Source organism: Triticum urartu, chromosome 4A (assembly GCF_056163025.1).
Source record: "Triticum urartu cultivar PI428250 chromosome 4A, HENAU_Tu73, whole genome shotgun sequence".
In the NCBI taxonomy this organism is placed as follows: Eukaryota; Viridiplantae; Streptophyta; class Magnoliopsida; order Poales; family Poaceae; genus Triticum; species Triticum urartu.
In genome coordinates, this window is record NC_141876.1 from 503870889 (window position 1) to 503891278 (window position 20390).

The 20390-nt window shown below is 45.0% G+C and overlaps 2 protein-coding genes across 2 annotated transcripts; one reads left to right on the forward strand and one right to left on the reverse strand.

The window, feature by feature from the left end:
- The first annotated feature begins 3766 nt into the window (after nt 1-3766).
- LOC147976323 (uncharacterized) lies at nt 3767-6582 on the forward strand. The gene is made up of 5 exons (XM_087520824.1): nt 3767-4282; nt 4364-4589; nt 4672-5013; nt 5481-5738; nt 6011-6582. The coding sequence occupies exons 1-5, from the start codon at nt 3767-3769 to the stop codon at nt 6580-6582; spliced, it is 1914 nt and encodes a 637-aa protein (XP_087376950.1).
- Nucleotides 6583-13232: 6650 nt separating this feature from the next.
- Nucleotides 13233-14093, reverse strand: LOC147976324 (uncharacterized). Its single transcript, XM_087520825.1, has one exon. It carries the CDS (start codon nt 14091-14093, stop codon nt 13233-13235), a length of 861 nt encoding a protein of 286 aa, XP_087376951.1.
- Nucleotides 14094-20390: the final 6297 nt, after the last annotated feature.

Below are 20390 nucleotides of genomic sequence, written 5' to 3' on the forward strand. Positions count from 1 at the left end.
CTGGCCGCAGAGGATACTGGGTGGACGACGTCGTAGTCCAAGTCGGACAAGCGCGTGGGTGGGGGTTGTGGACATCTGGCAATGCCTGGGCGGCGGCGGAGGAGGTACAACGGCGGTGTCAGACGAGGTGGGTGCGGATGGCGAGCAAGGGAGAGCACGGGCGGAGTGGGAGAAAACTGACCCGTGAGGGGGACATAAGTGGGCCTGGGTTGTTGGAGTTCGATGTGGTGGAGGTACGGACACCCACAAACCACCCCCACCCCCCAGTTTGCATCTGTTTTGCGTAAATTCGGACAAACGATGAGTCCGCGAAAGAATATGGGTGCGCATTGAATGATAAACTATGCCCGGACAGGTCGATTGGGACGTATGCGAGCGTTTTGATGGATGGCGTTGAGATCCCCTAAGGCTGTTGTTAACTGGTTGAGCGGCTACACATAGCAAAAGTCTTCTAACAATCAAAATTGAAAGCTTATCTTTGAGTAGTCTGCAAATATTTTATTCGGGGAACACAAATCTAATGTGTACATTCTCAAAATGGTCACACGAGAAGAAAAAAACTTGCAATTTTCTGTAGTTGCATAGTATGTATGGAATCATTCCGGCGGGGAACTATAGTTGTGATATGTTGGCAACAAATAAGACGCGATTACATCCACATTGCAAGCTAGATTCCACTGTGTTTATACAAAAATCATGTTGTCTTGTATTCATTTGCAAACATAAAAAATTGACTGAAAAAGAAAAACTATAAGACGTGATATAGTTCAGGGGACTTTGAGTGGCTAAACATGATATAATGTTATTCCAATCAAATAATTAATTGAAGGTTTCTTCAAGGGAGACTAATATGTGTACATTCTTGAAATGCAACATGAAACATCCTTTCAATTAATTACGACGGGAAAATTTCCCCGCTGAAAAAAGTTAAACTAGGAAACTGACTCCAATTTGAAAAAACAAAACATGACACGTGATGCAGTTCATGAGTCCTTTAGGAGGATAAACATGATACAATTATTCACAAACGACTTTTTAGGGAGAAAGAAAACCTTGTGGGGTGTATTTTCCAGATGCAATATGCAAACCTTGCAACTATTACAATTGTTTCTTTTGTAATATTACCACCGTCCCGAATTTAGATACATATGTATCTAGACGAATTTAAAACAAATAATTCGGGATGTGGGAGTATATAGGTCGTCATTGCGTCACTTAAGTAACTAGTGATATGTAGACAACCAACGGGGCTCTATAACATCCACACCCGAGATTCTTTTGCGTTTACACAAAGTTAATTAATTCCACATGGCATGTTGGCGAACTGTACATGGCTTTTTGCAAGATGGGAGTGAAGGTTTTATTTCTCTGTTGATCACCAGGGGTGGCTCAATGATTTGGATTAGCCATGTCCAAAGATCGGAGGGCAAAGATAAGGCGATGGCATCCGGCTCCTGGAAAGAGTTGGCGGTACAAACCCCAGTTTGTCCCTTTCAGCCTTGGCCCATGGCTGGGCGCCGCTGTGTGACAATGCTGCTCATCCAAATCTTTCTTCCAACTGGGCGTGACTCGTGCTGTTGGCCTCCCTTGACACTTTTTGTTTGTACACCTTTGGTCTCTCGTGCGCAATGATGCGTCGTTGTGGCATGAAAGCGATCACAAGGCTCTGGTATGTGCGTACTGCAAGCTAGGAGAGATGCATAGTACACACCTACTGTAGATGGCTAGTAGTATAAGATGCTTTACTTAGTCTTGCACATCCTAATTTCCCAAAAATGACACCAATGCCAGGCAGCGTCGTACGGGCCTGATATATACATGCATGGAGAGCTGTATACCTCCTAGCTAGCCATCATGCATGCATGAGCATGCAACTCAAGGAGCGTAAACACCTTTTTATTAGGAGAAAAAAGAGGCATTCTGGCATAGCCTCCCCAACAAAAAGATCCACGGTTGCACGGTGGAGTTAAGGGCATCTCCAACAGCTACACGTAAATATTCTTCCGCATCCGTCCGTGGATAAGGGAGGACCAATCCATGCAACGCTGCCCGCATACATTCTAACAACAATCTAAACTAACCGGACGAAATTCATTCAAACACGGCAGAATTCTTTCAAGTTCGGTTATAATTTACATAAAAGGTCGATATTTTGATTGTTTAAGAAAAAACTAGGACAAATAACCTAAACCCTATATCGGACGACCACCTCGTAACGTGGCCGCCCTGCCCCGCCACACCGTCATCGCTGTCGGTGCTGTCGTCATCGTCCCTCCAGCGGCGAAACGACACTAGGGGGTCACGACAGCCTTGTCCGTCGGCTGTCTGCCACTCACAGAGGTGTCGCTCCGCCTCCTGCTGCGTTGTGCGGAGTGCCACCGCGACCACTGCCAATGTTGCCTTCGGAGTCCTGGCGGCGGTCTTGTTTTACACGTATTGTTTTTGAGCCATGTAATGATGTTCCAACCCAAGTTATATGTTTATTTTATAGAATTTGAACCAGATATGAGGCTTTAAAATCAGATGTTATTTTCATCAAATTTTTATAGGTACTCCGCCATCATTGACAGGTACAACCAGCAACGGTCATGCCTAGAGTTTCCGCCCCCAAAAATCAAGACCCAGTACTTGAAGAGCACAACTGAAGGATCAAAGATGTCAACTATATTGGGAGAGGGTGAATATGTCACTAATAATTTTAGCTTTCTTATCTGACTTAGGGATCGCATAATTATAATTTCTCTAGAAATAAAATTAAGGTGAAACAATATATACATGGAAGCGCAGGAGCATATAGTATTTTGGTGCAACGACCTTGACAGACGTGGGCGTGTTTGGTTCCTTGTCTCGCACCTGTATCGCACCCACCATGCAATTTTCGCAATGTTTGGTAGGCTGCACGTCGCTATGGGCCAGGCCCGACTGATGCAAAATAGGCCCCCCAGCCAGGCTGAGCTCGCACGCAAGTTTCGGCCGTTTCCGCGAGCCTGCATCCGCGCGAGCGCCCACGCCTGCACCCACGCGAGCGAAGAGGGCTAGGTTTCTCTCCCTGTCGATTCACACCCTATCCGCGCCGCTCTCCTCACCCCTCTCCTCTCTGCTGCGAACGGATCGCGTCGCCCCGTCGCCTCGCGAGCACATCGCCGGCGCGCATCCTCTCCGCGCAGAGGTTGACTCTCCTCCTCGGCTCCTCCCATCCCTCTCGAATCCCTCTCATCTCTTTCTGCTGTTGTTCCCTGTTGGTCGCAGCCGAGCTCCCGGCCATGGTCGCCGTCACCATGGGAGCTGCTCCCCTCGCTCCTGTACAGGCGGGTGGGTATTGGTCGGAGCCGAGCTCCCGGCCATGGCCGTGCCATGGGAGCTGCTCCCCTCGGCCCTGTACAGGCGCAGGCACCTACACGCACACATGCACGAGCACGGGCGTTCACCCCTGCCCTCCACACACATTCAGCCCCACTGCCGGGTGCACATGCATCCCCTTGCTCTATAGGCCATGTCCTGAACCTCCTCTCCTATGGATCTGTGTGATTAGCATGCATCTATATGTGAGCTATTGGGCTAGTAATTTGTTTGATTATCTGATTATCATGGATTTATGTGAGTTAACTTGTGGAAATTAGGAGGGGTCAATACTAGGAAGAAATATGAGCCAACTGCCTGAACAATTTGTTCATATATTTTACTATGTTTTGATGATGCAAATGATGTTAATATTATCAGTTCCCATGCCTTTATTAATTTATAAATCTATGCTGAATTTATATAGATGGATGACAACGGCAAGACCCGAGATACGCTGATAGTGCAAGCTGCTGGTTTGGTTGCTGTTTTGTGTGCCTATATGGCCACAATAACTATGAGGGCTAGAATTAGAAACTACCGTGCTCCAATTCGTTATGTTATGCTTGAGAGAGACGTAGCTAGGTTGTCCAATCTACGTTTTATCTACGAAACCAATGATATAAATTGCCATGACCTACTAAGGATGAACAGGGCCCCATTTTATAACTTGTGTAACTTGTTCCGTGATCGGAAATTGTTGGAAGACAGCATTCATACCTGCATTGAGGAGCAGGTTGCCATGTTCCTTCTTGTAGTTGGGCACAACCATAGGTTTAGGGCAATGAAACCCATATTTAGGAGGTCAATTGAAGTAATCAGTCGATACTTCAAGGCAGTTTTATATGCAATTGGGGAGTTGCGTGATGAGATGATCCAGCCCCCTTCCAATGAAGTTCATCCAAAAATCCTACATAGTAGGCGCTTCTATCCCTACTTTAAGGTAATACTTTACCATTTAGAATTATATGGACATGCCGGATAACCCATATTTTACAAAAATATACCTCACATCTTCTCTTAGGATTGCGTTGGTGCAATTGATGGCACCCATGTTGCTGCCAAGGTACCAGCTGCTATTGCTTCAGCTTTTAGGGGTTGGAAAGGTGGCACCACCCAAAATGTGATGGCTGCAGTTGACTTTGACCTTAAGTTTACCTATGTGTTAGCTGGTTGGGAAGGGTCGGCCCATGATGCACTCATTTTGGCTGATGCTTTGGAAAGGAATGATGGATTTGTTGTCCCTGCAGGTATTAGTGAACAATTTTTAGTGGCTTTTGATCGTTTCATAACTACTGGTAGTAACACAACACATGACCTCTTATTTGTTAGGAAAATTCTACCTCGTGGATGCGGGCTATGCCGTGCGGCCAGGGTTTCTTCCACCATATAGGGCTACTCGCTATCATCTTACTGAGTTTGGTGAACGTGTCCCTCAAAACAAGAAGGAATTATTCAACCTCCGCCACTCCTCATTGAGGATCACGGTTGAGAGGGCGTTTGCAGCTTTCAAGAACTGGTGGAGAATTGTGGACAACAAGACTCACCACCCTTATCCTTCACAAGTCAAAATCGTCCTAGCTTGCTGCATTCTTCATAATTGGATACTTCAGTGGGGAGAGGATGAGTTTGTACCACCTGAGCACACTTGGACTGGAAATCCAGCATCGGATGGTGTGATTGACATAGAACATGATAATAGAACCTGGTCACAAATTAGAGATGGTTGGGCTGGGCATATGTTTGCCAATAGGGGCAATTCACGTGTGTAGAGCTCAAGTGTAGAGCTCAATTCTACATTGTAATGGATTATGAATAATTCTATGTTGTAATGCACTATGAATAATTCTGTCATGTGCCCAAATCGAAACATTTATGTTGCTGTTTAGACTTGATATAAATTTTTACTACCTTATGTTGCTTTTTTTACTGCCTTATGTTGCTGTTTAGACTTGATATAAATTTTTACTACCTTATGTTGCTGTTTTTTACTGCCTTATGTTGCTGTTTAGACTTGATATAAATTTTTACTACCTTATGTTGCTGTTTTTCACTACCTTATGTTGCTGTTTAGACTTGATATAAATTTTTATTCTCTTATGTAATCATTTCTCCTTTCCTTTTGTTTGTTCTGTACATAGGAGTGATGGCTGAGATGGCGGCTGATGGTGGGCATGGCGGTGGGAATCACCCATTGCGTTGGACATCTCCAATGTCTGGGTTCATGTTACGTCGCTTTGTAGAGCTCATTGCTAGTGGAGTGAAGACGGAAAAGGGCTTTAAGGAGGTGCACCTAAACCAGGTGGCTAAGAATTGTATTGAGCACTTTGGTCTTTCCATAACCGGGACCCAAGTGTACAACCACCTCCGCAAGTGGCGTGCTAGGTGGGTGAAGATAAGTAAGCTCCGAGACATTAGTGGGTCACTTTGGGATGATAACAACTATGTCATATTGCTGGAGGAAGAGCACTACATGGGCCATATCAAGGTTTGTACTACCTTTTAGTGGCTGATCTGTAGCTATTTAATTACATATGCTCATAGAATTACTTATGCTCATAGAATTACTTGTGCTTCATATAGGACCATCCCAAAGATGTTGAGTACCTCAATGTGCCTTTAGAGAATTATGTTCAGATGCTTGCTATCTTTTGAAGTGGTATTGTTACAGGAAGGTTTGCAATGACATCTAATGAGGCTCTTGGGGCTCCTTCAATGGTGGGAACCTCCTCCTCATTTGTAAACCTTGAAGCTTGTGGTTCTGAATTTGTTGTTGATGGGAATGAACCTGGATTGAGTGCTACTGCTGCTGCTCATGGGGAAGCTACTGCTGCTCATGGGAAGGAACCATGTAAGGATGCTTCTAGCTCCACTGGCAAAAGGAAGAGGGCTAGCTTGATGAGTGAAGAAGAAGTTTTGGTCATGAGCAACATGTCCGAAGCTGTCCGTGAAGTTGCTATTGCTATCAAGTCCACCGGAGAGGCACATCCTGAACTTTATGATGCTGTCATGGAGCTCCCTGGTTTTACCGAGGATGATCTGTTGATTGTCTTGGATTATCTCAATGAGAATGCCAACAGGGCTAGGAGCCACTCATTTGTGCAAATGTCGGAGACTCGTCGCACTCGCTGGGTCATGCACCACCTCTCCAAGGTCAACGGTGGAGTGCCCGTGCCCAAGGATGGACTGCCAAAGGATGGAGTGCCCATGACCAACGATGAAGTGCCCAAGGGTGGAGTGTGAGCAAATATGTGCTAATTCACCTAACGAAGCTGACCATATTTTATTGTATTTGGTCAGAAAAACCATGCCCCTATATATGTGAAGGAATGTAACATGGAACTTATGTTATGTTCCTTTGTTGGACTGTAATGTGGACAATATGAATTTGTGGCTATCTAATATGTGAACTCTAGGATGTGCTGGACTGTAATATGGATCATATGAATTTGTGGCTTTATAATATGTGGACTCTTAAGATGTACTTGCACTGGATACCTGATTTATGTGCACTCTCTATTATCCTGATGCATTTCTTTAGCTATTTTGTGCCATCAATTGCTTATATGTGTATATAAACTGCTCATATACTTGTACAAACAGCAAAGATGCTGCTAAATTTTTGTTTTTCTTACTTAAATCATCTCTGCAATTTTGAAGACATGTGGATATATATTCTTTTATTACTTCAATCAGCAAAGATATCTAGTCTGCAGTGCATGTCACTAAATTTATATTCTAATTATTTTACATACATGAACAAGCATTCTAGAGTCAAATTTCACATCATACAACCTACCAAACAACATATGTTGTATGCTGCATCTCTCATGCAACCACACATGCAACAAACCAAACAAAATTTGAGCTGAGCCTGTCTCGTCTCATGCAGTACACCAAACACACATTTCAACTCATTTTTGCATGAGCTCAACCAGGCCAGCCCCAGCCAAGCTCATTCATGCAATGCATGACAGATGCATCCAGGCAACCAAACACGCCCGTAGTGTACCTACAGGGCCGGTCCTTGCATTTCAGTGGCCCAGGGCGAAACTAGAACCCGGGGCCCTTTACTATAAACATCAAAAATAGTGTTCCATATGTGTATATGTGAAATGTAAAGTGCATCAAACTCACACATGTACCTCCAAGTTTCTGTCTAACATTCATAGATGCAAAGTTGTGGATGATGTTATTGATATCAATCTCATTCAACAATTTATTCTTACTGTATTAAGTTGCTAAAATATTTAACCTCTCCCGGGACATTTACAACTCTCACATTGTTCTTCGCCAATATGTATATCTTCTTATAGTAGGACAAAGGCAACATACCTCGACCATCATCAACACACGGAGGACCTTCTTATACTGTTATACATGTCCTTGTTGATAAAATGTTTTTTAAGCATTAGAAACATCTTGTAAGACCTAGAGATAAAACATATAAATGGGTCAAATGTCATAAACTATATGAAAAAGAAATCGTTGTACTGAAGATTCAGTATATATTACTTTATATCACCTGCAGGACCAAAAGCATCTTTTTCTATCCACTTTGATCCCAGACATCTAATCTACACGGAAAGAACCATCAGTATGCCCTGGACATAATGTTTTTGCAGCATCACTATAAAACCATAACAATGATTATCGAGTTAATAAATAATTCGATGAACTTACTGATTAAATCTTGATTTAGGAGACATGCATCCTCCCATATTCCAATGCTTGTAATCAAACAATGACATAATGCCTCTCAGTCCCAATTTTTTTTAATGCCAAAGATCCTGCTCGTGCCAACTATAATTCTTTCCGTCGGGAGTAAGCAAGTTTATAGATATCTCAAAATCCAAACAACCCTACCAGATTCAATAAGAAAGGAGCGAAGGAAACTGGAGTTTGGCGTGGACTACGGAATCCATATACAACCCTACCATATGAAATCCCATCCTTACCAGAGCCTGATAACGAGCCTATTTGCATGCTCCTCCTCCGTCGCCGCGACGTCGGCCGCAGTGGCCTGCGTAATGGGACGGGAATTAGGCATGGACTGCGGAAGAAACAAGACGGCGTTGTGCGCTATAATACGTAGGCTTCGGCAATGATGGTTATGCCGCCCGTGCGCTGAGCCAGGTCGAGTATAGATCTCCGCGGGGGTGATGTGCGCCTACGATCGATCACAAAGGAAACTGGAAAACAAACTCATAGTCATGGGCTGCTACTTTTTTAGACAACCTCACGAAATTTTTATTAATTCGTCACAATGTTTACAGGGACGGATGAAAGATCTCCCGGGTGTCCCAACCACACATGGCGACCAACTTTGAAAGATAAAGCATACTTCGCTATGTCGTGAGCTTCGACATTCGAGCTCCTAAATTCATGACTAAACTTACAAAAAGCAAAATCTAGAGAGTGGTGTATAATCTAATGTATGATAGCACCATAAACTGATGAGTTCTCCCTTTTCAAATCTTCGACCATCACCTTGCAATCAGAGGCCACATGTACCCGTCTCTCGTAAAGATCATCCGCTAGAGGTAAAGCTTCCCTGATTACCATCACCTCAAGCGTCGGTGGATCTTCAATATGTCTAATGACCAGCACCGATGCTCCCAAAAAAGCTCCTTCCGAGCTTCCGCAAACTGCCCCTACTGCCCAATGTCTAGCATGGCTCGAGACTGCAGCGTCAACATTTATCTTAACGCTTCCCTCTTCTAGTACCTGCACCGGTTTGGTCTCAGGATTGATTTTTTTTTGAGAACTCGCCAAACTTTATTAATTATCAGCAAATGTCATAGGTACACGGTTTGGGTCGTGAGGAATGCCCAACCAAACATGTCTACCTACATCTAGATTACAAGCAAACTTGGTGAGATTATGAGCCTCATAATTATGGTTCCTACGCTCATGGATGAAAAAACAAGAAGTAAAGCTATTACAATGAATTTTGATCTCATGCACTATAGCAGCATTTGTGCCTCCGGTTCCTTTCTCAATATCAGTCACGACTCCCTGGCAATCCGAGGCAACGCATATAGACTGTACTGCAAGATCATCCGCCAAAGATAAGGCTTCACGACACGCATAGGTCTCCAAGACCACGGGGTCATTTATACCTTGGATAACGATAGCCGATGATCCGAGATATAGGCCTGTCTCATCTCTGCACACTGCTGCGACCGCTCCTCCATGGCGTGACCTAGCTACTGCCCCATCCACGTTCACCTTGACGGTGCCAGTCGGGGGAGGCAGCCACCTGTTCACTTGTACAGAGGGAATGCCCGGGGTTCTTCTTCCTTCATCTTTAGTTTGCACTTGGCCTAGTTCCGCAATGAAGTTATTTATGAAAGAAACAGTATGTTGCGGACTCTGAAATATGGCCTCGTAGACTGCCTTGCGCCTAGCATACCAAATTGACCATAGCGTCACGGCCATCTTAACGAAAACCGCATGATCCATAGAATCATAGAGCTCAAATAGCCAGAGCCTCGCATTGGCCTCCAAATTATTCGTCATGCGTGCAACCATATCAGCATCTGATAGTGCCCATACACATCTGGACATGGTGCAGGAGACAAGAGCGTGTCTCCACGAGTCAGCGCACCGGCACAAGGGGCAAGTGTCTTGTACCGCCATGTTACGCTTCTTCAGAATATCTGTCGTAGGGAGAGAATGATGGGCAAGTCTCCACAGGAATATTCTGATTTTTGAAGGGATTTTTAATTTCCATAAAACAACCCAAGATTTCTCATCTTGTTGATTCGATGATCCACCCCTTCCCTCTAGCCATTCCTCTCTCTGCAGCTTGGTTTTCAAAATAAATTTATAAGCCGAGCTGACCGAGAACTTGCCCTTTTTGTCTGGATACCAGGCCCAAAAATCATCAACATTGCGTGTGCATATGGGAATTTTCATAATCGCATTAGCATCCATTGGTATGAAGATCGATCTTACCAAAGCCTCGTTCCATGACGCTGTAGCAGGAGACAGGAGCTCCGCCACCAGCCTTGGGGGATTCGGCACTAGAGATGTTATAGGTCTTGGTACTGTTTCCTTGGGGATCCAATTATCAGCCCATATGTCGGTACTCTGACCATTGCCAATACGACGTATAATTCCCTGTTTCAAAAGGTCACACCCTTCCTTAATGGACCGCCAAACTTGAGAAGGCCTTGAACCAATTTCCGCCTCAAGCATCGGCCGATCAGGGAAATAAGCAGACTTGAGTATTCTCGCACTCAAAGTATGAGGTTCCTGAAGGATTCTCCATGCCTGTCGTGCCAAAAGAGCCAAGTTAAATAATTCCATATCTCTGAAACCAAGACCTCCCAGATGCTTCGGTCTTATCATAACATCCCATGAAACCCAAGCTGGTTTACGTTCTCCCTGTTTGCAACCCCACCAGAACTTGCGAATTATTGATTTGATGTGATCACATAGCCCTCTAGGGAGTTTAAAACAGGACATAGAATAAACAGGGATCGCCTGTGCAACTGATTTAATGAGAACATCTTTGCCACCAGCAGAGAGGCATTTGCACATCCATCCTTTCACTTTGTCCCAAACTCTATCACTAAGGTATTTGAAAGTACCTTTTTTGGAGTGTCCAACGTCTGTTGGCGTCCCAAGATATCTATCACTCAATGACTCGTTTGGTACCTGCAAGTAGCCCTTTACCGCAGTGCGCACTATGTCCGGGCAACCCTTGCTAAAGAAAATTGATGACTTCTCCTTATTGATGCGTTGGCCCGAAGCCAAGCAATATGTATTCAATAGGTTTGACACCTCTTCTGCTCCACTTACACTTGCCCTGAAAAACAGCAGGCTATCATCCGCGAATAAAAGGTGGTTCACTGCCGGGGCCGACGGTGCTACCTTAACACCGCTGAGCTGGGATGACTGGTTTTGGGATTTTAAAAGGCATGAAAGGCCCTCCGCTGCTAACAAGAACAAGTATGGAGAGATCGGATCTCCCTGTCGAATACCTCTTGTAGGTCTAAACTCCTCTGATTTGATTCCATTGAACATAACAGAAAAAGAAACTGAGCTCACCATATTCATGACCACTGATATCCATGGTGCAGCAAAACCCAGCTTCTCCATAATTGACCTTAAGTAACTCCACTCCACTCGATCATACGCCTTCATCATGTCAAGTTTCAAGGCACAAAAGGTGTTGCTCTTCGCTCTATTTCTCTTCATAAAATGCAAACACTCATACGCTGATATAATATTGTCAGTGATAAGCCTTCCAGGAACAAAGGCCGATTGCTCCTCAGAAATAATGTCAGGAAGAATTTGCTTCAAGCGGTTCGCCACAACTTTGGAGGCGATCTTGTAAAAAACGTTACATAAACTGATAGGGCGAAACTGAGAAAGTAGCGTGGGATTCGATACCTTTGGGATGAGCACTAACAGTGTATCATTTAGGCAAGCTGGACTCTCGTCGCCTCTGACAATACTTAGCACAGACTTGGTGACGGCCTCACCACAAATATCCCAATGCCTCTGGAAAAAATGAGCAGGGAATCTGTCAGGACCCGGAGCTTTCGTCGGGAACATCTGGAAGAGCGCCATCTTCACCTCCTTGGCCTCGTAAGGAGCCATAAGCATATCATTCATCGCCGGAGTTACCTTTACAGGAACATGCTCAAGTACATCAGCCACCCCTTGCACACCCTCGGAGGTATATAGGTTCTTGTAAAATTCCAAAGCTAGCTGTTGCATCTCAGACACGTCATCTGTCATTTGTCCGTCTTGCCGTTGCAAAGCTTTAATTAAATTTTTCCGCCGTCTCAGCGAAGCTCTCATATGAAAGTAGTGTGTGCCCTCAGCAAGCCATGCCACTCGGGATCGTTGTCTCCACATTAGCTCCTCCCTCAGGTATAGCTCAATTAAACGATCATTTATCTTAATCTCTGCATGAGAGGGTCCCACCCTAGAAACATCTGAACGGAGTCGCTCGAGCTCCTTTTTTAGTTGTCGGATCTCTGTCCTAACACTTCCAAATGAGGACTTGGACCAGTCCCCTAGATTTCTTGCTAGTTCATTCAGTTTTACGTGAACTTCAGCTGTCGACAAATTATGGCTGTTCGGCTCCCATGCCAGTTGGATAGTTGGTTTCAATTCTGGATGGGTATCCCACATAACTTCATACCGAAAAACTTTCTGATCCCGTCTCGTCTTACTCGACTGATCAAGCTGCAATAAAATGGGAGAGTGGTCGGACGTTGCGGCATTCAGGTGTTGCACTACTGCTGCAGGAAAACGTGCACACCAGTCCACCGAACCAAGAGCCCTGTCCAGCCGGACCCTGGTAAAAGTTCCTCCTGCTACCCTCTTCTCAAAAGTCCATTTAGTCCCTTTGTAGCCCAGATCGAGCAAGCCACAAACATCAACGGCGTAACGGAAGCCCTGTATCTGCGCTTGGCTCCTACTACCAATTCCGTCATGCTCATCATGCTTCAGAACTTCATTGAAATCTCCCATGCAGACCCATGGTAGATCATGCAACACCGAAAGGTTCTTCATCGTCGTCCACGTATGATGCCTTAGATGGGTTTGCGCTTCACCATAGAAACATGAGAGTCTCCATGGATCCCCACCCAGGTCACTTAATTTCACATCAATATGATACTTCGAATAACCTAAAATTTCGACCTTTATTTCATCATTCCAGAACAAAGCAATCCCTCCACTTCTACCGGAGGGGTCAACAGCAAACGAACAATCATAACCTAGAGTACATTTTAGATTTTCAGCTCGATCTCTACTAATCTGTGTTTCCACAATACATAGCACTCTAGGGGCAAACTTCTGTGCGAGTTCACGCAACTCTTGAACTGTCGGGGCGTTGCCAATCCCGCGACAGTTCCAGCTCAAAAGATTCATTGAGCCCAGCGGTCCTCCACCGGGGAGGCCGCCAATCTTGCATCATTGTTTTTTCCTCCAAGAGTTTTCTCCACACTGTTGCTTTGCTTCTCAGCCTGCAGCGTAGTCTTAGTTCTCTTTGGGTCTTGCTTTGGCGGTGGGCTAGGGGGCACAACACCCCCGATAGTCACTCCAGTAACAACAAGCTCTAGCCCCGAACTTGCTATAGCAGGCTGATTACCCTCGACCTGATCAGATGAGCGCTTACGGTTCTGGTCAACCACCTCCATGTCGATATCCTCTGTACCTTGGCCATCAGCATCTACGGACTGTGAGTTCCCTTCAAAGTTTCTGGACTGAATTTTCGCCTTCTGCACGCTATTACGTCTACGTGTCCCCCATGCTGTAGTAGCCGGGGCTCGCAAATTCTTGAAAACAAGAGCAGAAGGAGGATGCACCCCATCCCCATGTTCTTTAAATTCATGGCCCATCATGCCGCATACTTGACACCAGTCCGGCAAACGCTCATATTTCACGGCGAATATCTCCCTCTCTCCGCCACGAATCAAAGATGTGGCTTTTTTCAGCGGATTCCGAACATCAATACGTACTCGTACCCGGTAGAAATTGCCTTCAAAGTCGAACGAGGATGGTTCAACATCAACATACTCGCCGATCTTCGATGCTAGAGCTTTTATCTTGCCGTGGTACGCCATTGGAAAGTCAAGTATTCTTGCCCAGATTTCAAAAGTGAACAACTCAATGGACGATGGCTTGGTGTATCCATCATACGGAGCAATAATCACCGGGTTTCCCCTAAAGTGCCATGGCCCTCCTTGGGTAACCTTCTCCCAATCGCCCAAGCAGTTGAACTGCATCTGAAACAAGTTTTCCTCAAGTGTTTTGATCTTAACCGGCCTCGCCAGGTCCCAAGCTGATCTCATATTGCGAAAGAACCAATATGTGCTGAAACTTTTGTCCATATGAACACGAGATAGGATCATCCAACGCAGGTCCTCTTCCGCTGGGGCATCATCCTCATCGAAAACCACATCATCAAGGTCATCGTCCTTCAGAGCTAACTCTTTCATGAGTGCCTCCAGCTTATCCTTCCCCTTTGAGCCTGATGCAGATGGATCACCCTCACGCGCCATGATCGAGGCCGAAGAAGAACAGACTGTAGATCGATCTCGTAGACCTCCCAGCCCCGAGAGATAACAGAAAAACCTAACCCCTACCCCAAACGAATCTGTCCCAAGGCCGGGAAGCAGTCAAAAACTGCCCCGGAGTCAGCCCGAGAAGCAAGGACACGAATCAGGGGAGGAGTAGGACGAGCGATCTCAACGTCGCCATTGGCGGCGAGAGGAAAAAAACCCTAACGTGAGGGAAAATAGCCACTTTTAGACTGCTTTCCACGTGTCTCAGGATTGATGGAACTGCCGGCTTTCGTCATGGGCTGCTACCTGCTGCGTACGTTGTTGCGCATCTTCGTCAGCCCACCTGCGCCCTTGCCTCTTCCTGGGCCATGCCTCGTAGGCTACGTGCGTACCTGGAGGGCCCCCCAACATTTTGGGGGCCCGGGGCGGCTGCTCCCCCCCCCCATCCATTAGGACCGGGCCTGGGTACCTACAACCAGTTTTGAGGGAGATCGAATAATAGATTATGTGTCTTTTTCTTTTTTTCTTTTTTTTCTTTTTTGAAAAGAAGGACTCTCCTGTCTCTGAATCGGAACAATGCATACGACCAACTTTATAAATAAGTAAATAGGTTCAACAAAGGTTTTAAAGTCTCAAAGAAAGTAGAGAAAAGCTCATAGAGAGCCAATAAAAAAAGTAACCATAAAGCCACAACCGGCTGGCATAAGAAAGATAGGAAAACTAATTGTCTATCCTATTACATGACCGCCATCCAAACCGGTTGAAAATATCCCATGCTACCATCTCCTACCGGATAGATCCAATAACCAAACGCTCCCTGGCCTCCGTCGGAGTGAGTAACGACCACATACGGATCAACGCAGTGACTCGGAAGATAACCTGCAAAAAATGGATATTTGTTGTTCTGTTAAAAACCAAATCATTTCTATAGTTCCAGACTGCCCATAATAAAGCACATACTCCTACGCGCATGTGTCTCGCAGTTTCACCTCTATCCCGTTAAGCCACGATCCAAATAACATGCTGACAGAAATCGGAGAAGTAATATTAAAGGTTATGTGCACCATCCGCCAAAGCACTTTTGCCAGCAGGCAGTCAATAAAAAGGTGTTTGATGGTTTCATCCCAATCACAAAAACTACATCTAGTAGGTCATGTTCAGTTACGCTTTGCCAGATTGTCCTTGGTTAAGATAACTTATTTATGTACAAACCACATAAACACTTTAATTTTTAAAGGGACTTTGACTTTCCAAACATGTTTGGAACTAGAAATGGAGCTAGAGTTGATTACATCGAGATACATTGATTTAACTGTAAAGGCCCCAGTCCTAGTAAGCTTCCAGCGCAACTGATCGGGTTGTTGAGAAAGCTGGACCTCCATCAGTCTACTCACTAAATGAAGCCAAACTTCCCAATGATTGCCGGCTAGCGTCCTCCTGAATTGAATATTAAGGGGGATGGACTGAAGTACTGTTGCAACGTAAGCGTCGCGTCGTTGAACAATACTATAAAGAGACGGGTATTGAAGCGCGAGGGGTGTCTCTCCTAGCCACGTATCCTTCCAGAATCGCGTGTTAGTGCCATTTTCGATTATAAACTTTGTCCTATTGAAAAAGGCTGATTTGACTCTCATCAGCCCTTTCCAAAAAGGTGAGTCTGTCGGCCTTGCTGTCACTTGGGACAAAGTTTTGGAATGAAGATACTTACTACGGAGAATCTGCACCCATGTGGCCTCTGTCTCTACAGATAACTTAGACAACCACTTGGTAAGAAGACATCTGTTCTTGACTTCAAGATTTTCAATACCAAGACCCCCTTGGTATTTTGGTTGACAAATAATATCCCAGTTGGCGAGTCTATATTTTCTTTTTAGTTCATCACTCTGCCAGAAGAATCGGGATCGATAGAAGTCCAGCCTTTTCCTAACTCCAACTGGAACCTCAAAAAAAGATAAGAAAAACATAGGCATACTCGTGAGAACCGAATTAATAAGAATTAACCTGCCTCCGTATGACATGAGCTTTCCCATCCAGCAACTCAGTTTTTTCTCAAATCGATCCTCAATACACTTCCATTCTCTGTTTGTCAGCTTACGATGGTGAATTGGTATACCTAGATACGTAAAAGGTAAAGCCCCCAATTCGCACCCAAACAATTTCCTATAAGCCTCTTGTTCCTCATTGGCTCTTCCAAAACAGAACAATTCGCTTTTATGAAAGTTAATCTTTAACCCGGTCAATTGTTCAAATAAGCATAACACCAACTTCACATTTCTCGCTTTTGCCAAGTCATGCTCCATAAAGATGATAGTATCATTAGCGTACCGTGGGATAGACACACCTCCATCAACTAGATGAGGCACCAAGCCACCCACCTGACCAGCCTCCTTAGCCCTTCCTATTAGAATTGCCAACATATCTGAAGGAAATATGCCCTAGAGGCAATAATAAAGTTATTATTTATTTCCTTATATCATGATAAATGTTTTATTCATGCTAGAATTGTATTAACCGGAAACATAATACATGTGTGAATACATAGACAAACAGAGTGTCACTAGTATGCCTCTACTTGACTAGCTCGTTAATCGAAGATGGTTATGTTTCCTAACCATGAACAAAAGAGTTGTTATTTGATTAATGGGATCACATCATTAAAAGAATGATGTGATTGACATGACCCCTTCCATTAGCTTAGCACCCGATCATTTAGTATGTCGCTATTGCTTTCTTCATGACTTATACATGTTCCTATGACTATGAGATTATGCAACTCCCGTTTGCCGGAGGAACACTTTGTGTGCTACCAAACGTCACAACGTAATTGGGTGATTATAAAGGTGCTCTATAGGTGTCTCCAAAGGTACATGTTGGGTTGGCGTATTTCGAAATTAGGATTTGTCACTCCGATTGTCGGAGAGGTATCTCTGGGCCCTCTCGGTAATGCACATCACATAAGCCTTGCAAGCATTGCAACTAATGAGTTAGTTGTGAGATGATGTATTACGGAACGAGTAAAGAGACTTGCCGGTAACGAGATTGAACTAGGTATTAAGATACCGACGATCGAATCTCGGGCAAGTAACATACCGATGACAAAGGGAACAACGTATGTTGTTATGCGGTCTGACCGATAAAGATCTTCGTAGAATATGTGGGAGCCAATATGAGCATCCAGGTTCCTCTATTGGTTATTGACTGGAGACATGTCTCGGTCATGTCTACATTGTTCTCGAACCATAGGGTCCGCACGCTTAAGGTTTCGATGACAGTTATATTATGAGTTTATGAGTTTTGATGTACCGAAGGAGTTTGGAGTCCCGGATGGGATCGGGGACATGACGAGGAGTCTCAAAATGGTCGAGGCGTAAAGATCGATATATTGGACGACTATATTCGGACATCGGAAAGGTTCCGAGTGATTTGGGTATTTTTCGGATAACCGGGGAGTTACGGGAATTCGCCGGGGAGTATATGTGCCTTATTGGGCCATACGGGAATAGAGGAGAGAGGCCAAAAGGAAGGAGGCCTACGCCCCCCCTCTGGTCCGAATTGGACAAGCGGCGCAGCCCCCTTTTCCTTCTTTCTCTCCCCCTCTTTCCCCTTCTCCTATTCCAACAAGGAAGGAGGGAGTCGTACTCCCGGTGGGAGTAGGACTCCCCTTGGCGCGCCCCCTCCTAGGCCGGCCACCCCCTCCCCCTTGCTCCTTTATATACGGGGGCAGGGGGGCACCTCTAGACACAAGTTGATCTTCGTGATCGTTCTTTAGCCGTGTGCGGTGCCCCCTCCACCATATTCCACCTCGGTCATATTGTAGCGGTGCTTAGGCGAAGCCCTGCGACGGTTGAACATCAAGATCATCACCACGCCGTCGTGCTGACGGAAATCCTCCCCGAAGCTTTGCTGGATCGGAGCCCGGGGTGCATCATCGAGCTGAACGTGTGCCAAGAACTCGGAGGTGCCGGAGTAACGGTGCTTGGATCGGTTGGACTGGGAAGACGTACGACTACTTCCTCTACGTTGTGTCAACGCTTCCGCTTCGGTCTACGAGGGTACGTAGACAACACTCTCCCCTCTCGTTGCTATGCATCACCATGATCTTGCGTGTGCGTAGGAAATTTTTTGAAATTACTACGTTCCCCAACAGTGGCATCCGAGCCTAGGTTTTATGTGTTGATGTCATATGCACGAGTAGAACACAAGTGAGTTGTGGGCGATATAAGTCATACTGCTTACCAGCATGTCATACTTTGGTTCGGCGGTATTGTTGGATGAAGCGGTCCGGACCGACATTACGCATACGCTTACGCGAGAATGGTTCTACCGCCGTGCTTTGCACACAGGTGGCTGGCGGGTGTCAGTTTCTCCAACTTTAGTTGAACCGAGTGTGGCTACGCCCGGTCCTTGCGAAGGTTAAAACAGCACCAACTTGACAAACTATCGTTGTGGTTTTGATGCGTAGGTAAGATTGGTTCTTGCTTAAGCCCGTAGCAGCCACGTAAAACTTGCAACAACAAAGCAGAGGACGTCTAACTTGTTTTTGCAGGGCATGTTATGATGTGATATGGTCAAGACATGATGCTAAATTTTATTGTATGAGATGATCATGTTTTGTAACCGAGTTATCGGCAACTGGCAGGAGCCATATGGTTGTCACTTTATTGTATGCAATGCAATCGCGCTGTAATGCTTTACTTTATCACTAAGCGGTAGCGATAGTCGTGGAAGCATAAGATTGGCGAGACGACAACGATGCTACGATGGAGATCAAGGTGTCGCGCCGGTGACGATGGTGATCATGACGGTGCTTCGAAGATGGAGATCACAAGCACAAGATGATGGTGGCCATATCATATCACTTATATTGATTGCATGTGATGTTTATCTTTTATGCATCTTATCTTGCTTTGATTGACGGTAGCATTACAAGATGATCTCTCACTAATTATCAAGAAGTGTACTCCCTGAGTATGCACCGTTGCGAAAGTTCTTCGTGCTGAGACACCACGTGATGATCGGGTGTGATAGGCTCTACGTTCAAATACAATGGGTGCAAAACAGTTGCACACGCAGAATACTCAGGTTATACTTGACGAGCCAAGCATATACAGATATGGCCTCGGAACACGGAGACCGAAAGGTCGAGCGTGAATCATATAGCAGATATGATCAACATAGCGATGTTCACCAATGAAACTACTCCATCTCACGTGATGATCGGACATGGTTTAGTTGATTTGGATCACGTAATCACTTAGAGGATTAGAGGGATGTCTATCTAAGTGGGAGTTCTTAAGTAATATGATTAATTGAACTTAAATTTATCATGAACTTAGTCCTGGTAGTATTTTGCAAATTATGTTGTAGATCAATAGCTCGCGTTGTTGCTTCCCTGTGTTTATTTTGATATGTTCCTAGAGAAAATTGTGTTGAAAGATGTTAGTAGCAATGATGCGGATTGGATCCGTGATCTGAGGTTTATCCTCATTGCTGCACAGAAGAATTATGTCCTTGATGCACCGCTAGGTGACAGACCTATTGCAGGAGCAGATGCAGACGTTATGAACGTTTGGCTAGCTCAATATGATGACTACTTAATAGTTTAGTGCACCATGCTTAACGGCTTAGAATCGGGACTTCAAAAGACGTTTTGAACATCATGGACCATATGAGATGTTCTAGGAGTTGAAGTTAATATTTCAAGCAAATACCCAAGTTGAGAGATATGAAGTCTCCAACAAGTTCTATAGCCAAAAGATGGAGAAGAATCGCTCAACTAGTGAGCATGTGCTCAGATTGTCTGGGTACTACAATCGCTTGAATCAAGTGGGAGTTAATCTTCCAGATAAGATAGTGATTGACAGAATTCTCTAGTCACCATCACCAAGTTAGTAGAACTTCGTGATGAACTATAGTATGCAAGGGATGACGAAAACGACTCCCGAGCTTTTCATGATGATGAAATCGATGAAGGTAGAAATCAAGAAAGAGCATCAAGTGTTGATGGTAGACAAGACC

Bases quoted from the DNA above. Each gene is read 5' to 3' on its own strand.
- LOC147976323 (XM_087520824.1), top strand. From the start codon at position 3,767: ATGGATGACAACGGCAAGACCCGAGATACGCTGATAGTGCAAGCTGCT. The intron at 4,283-4,363 runs GTAATACTTTAC...ATCTTCTCTTAG, and splicing joins GCTTCTATCCCTACTTTAAG to GATTGCGTTGGTGCAATTGA. The intron at 5,014-5,480 runs GTGTGATTGACA...TTCTGTACATAG, and splicing joins TGGAAATCCAGCATCGGATG to GAGTGATGGCTGAGATGGCG.
- LOC147976324 (XM_087520825.1), bottom strand. From the start codon at position 14,093: ATGCAGTTCAACTGCTTGGGCGATTGGGAGAAGGTTACCCAAGGAGGG.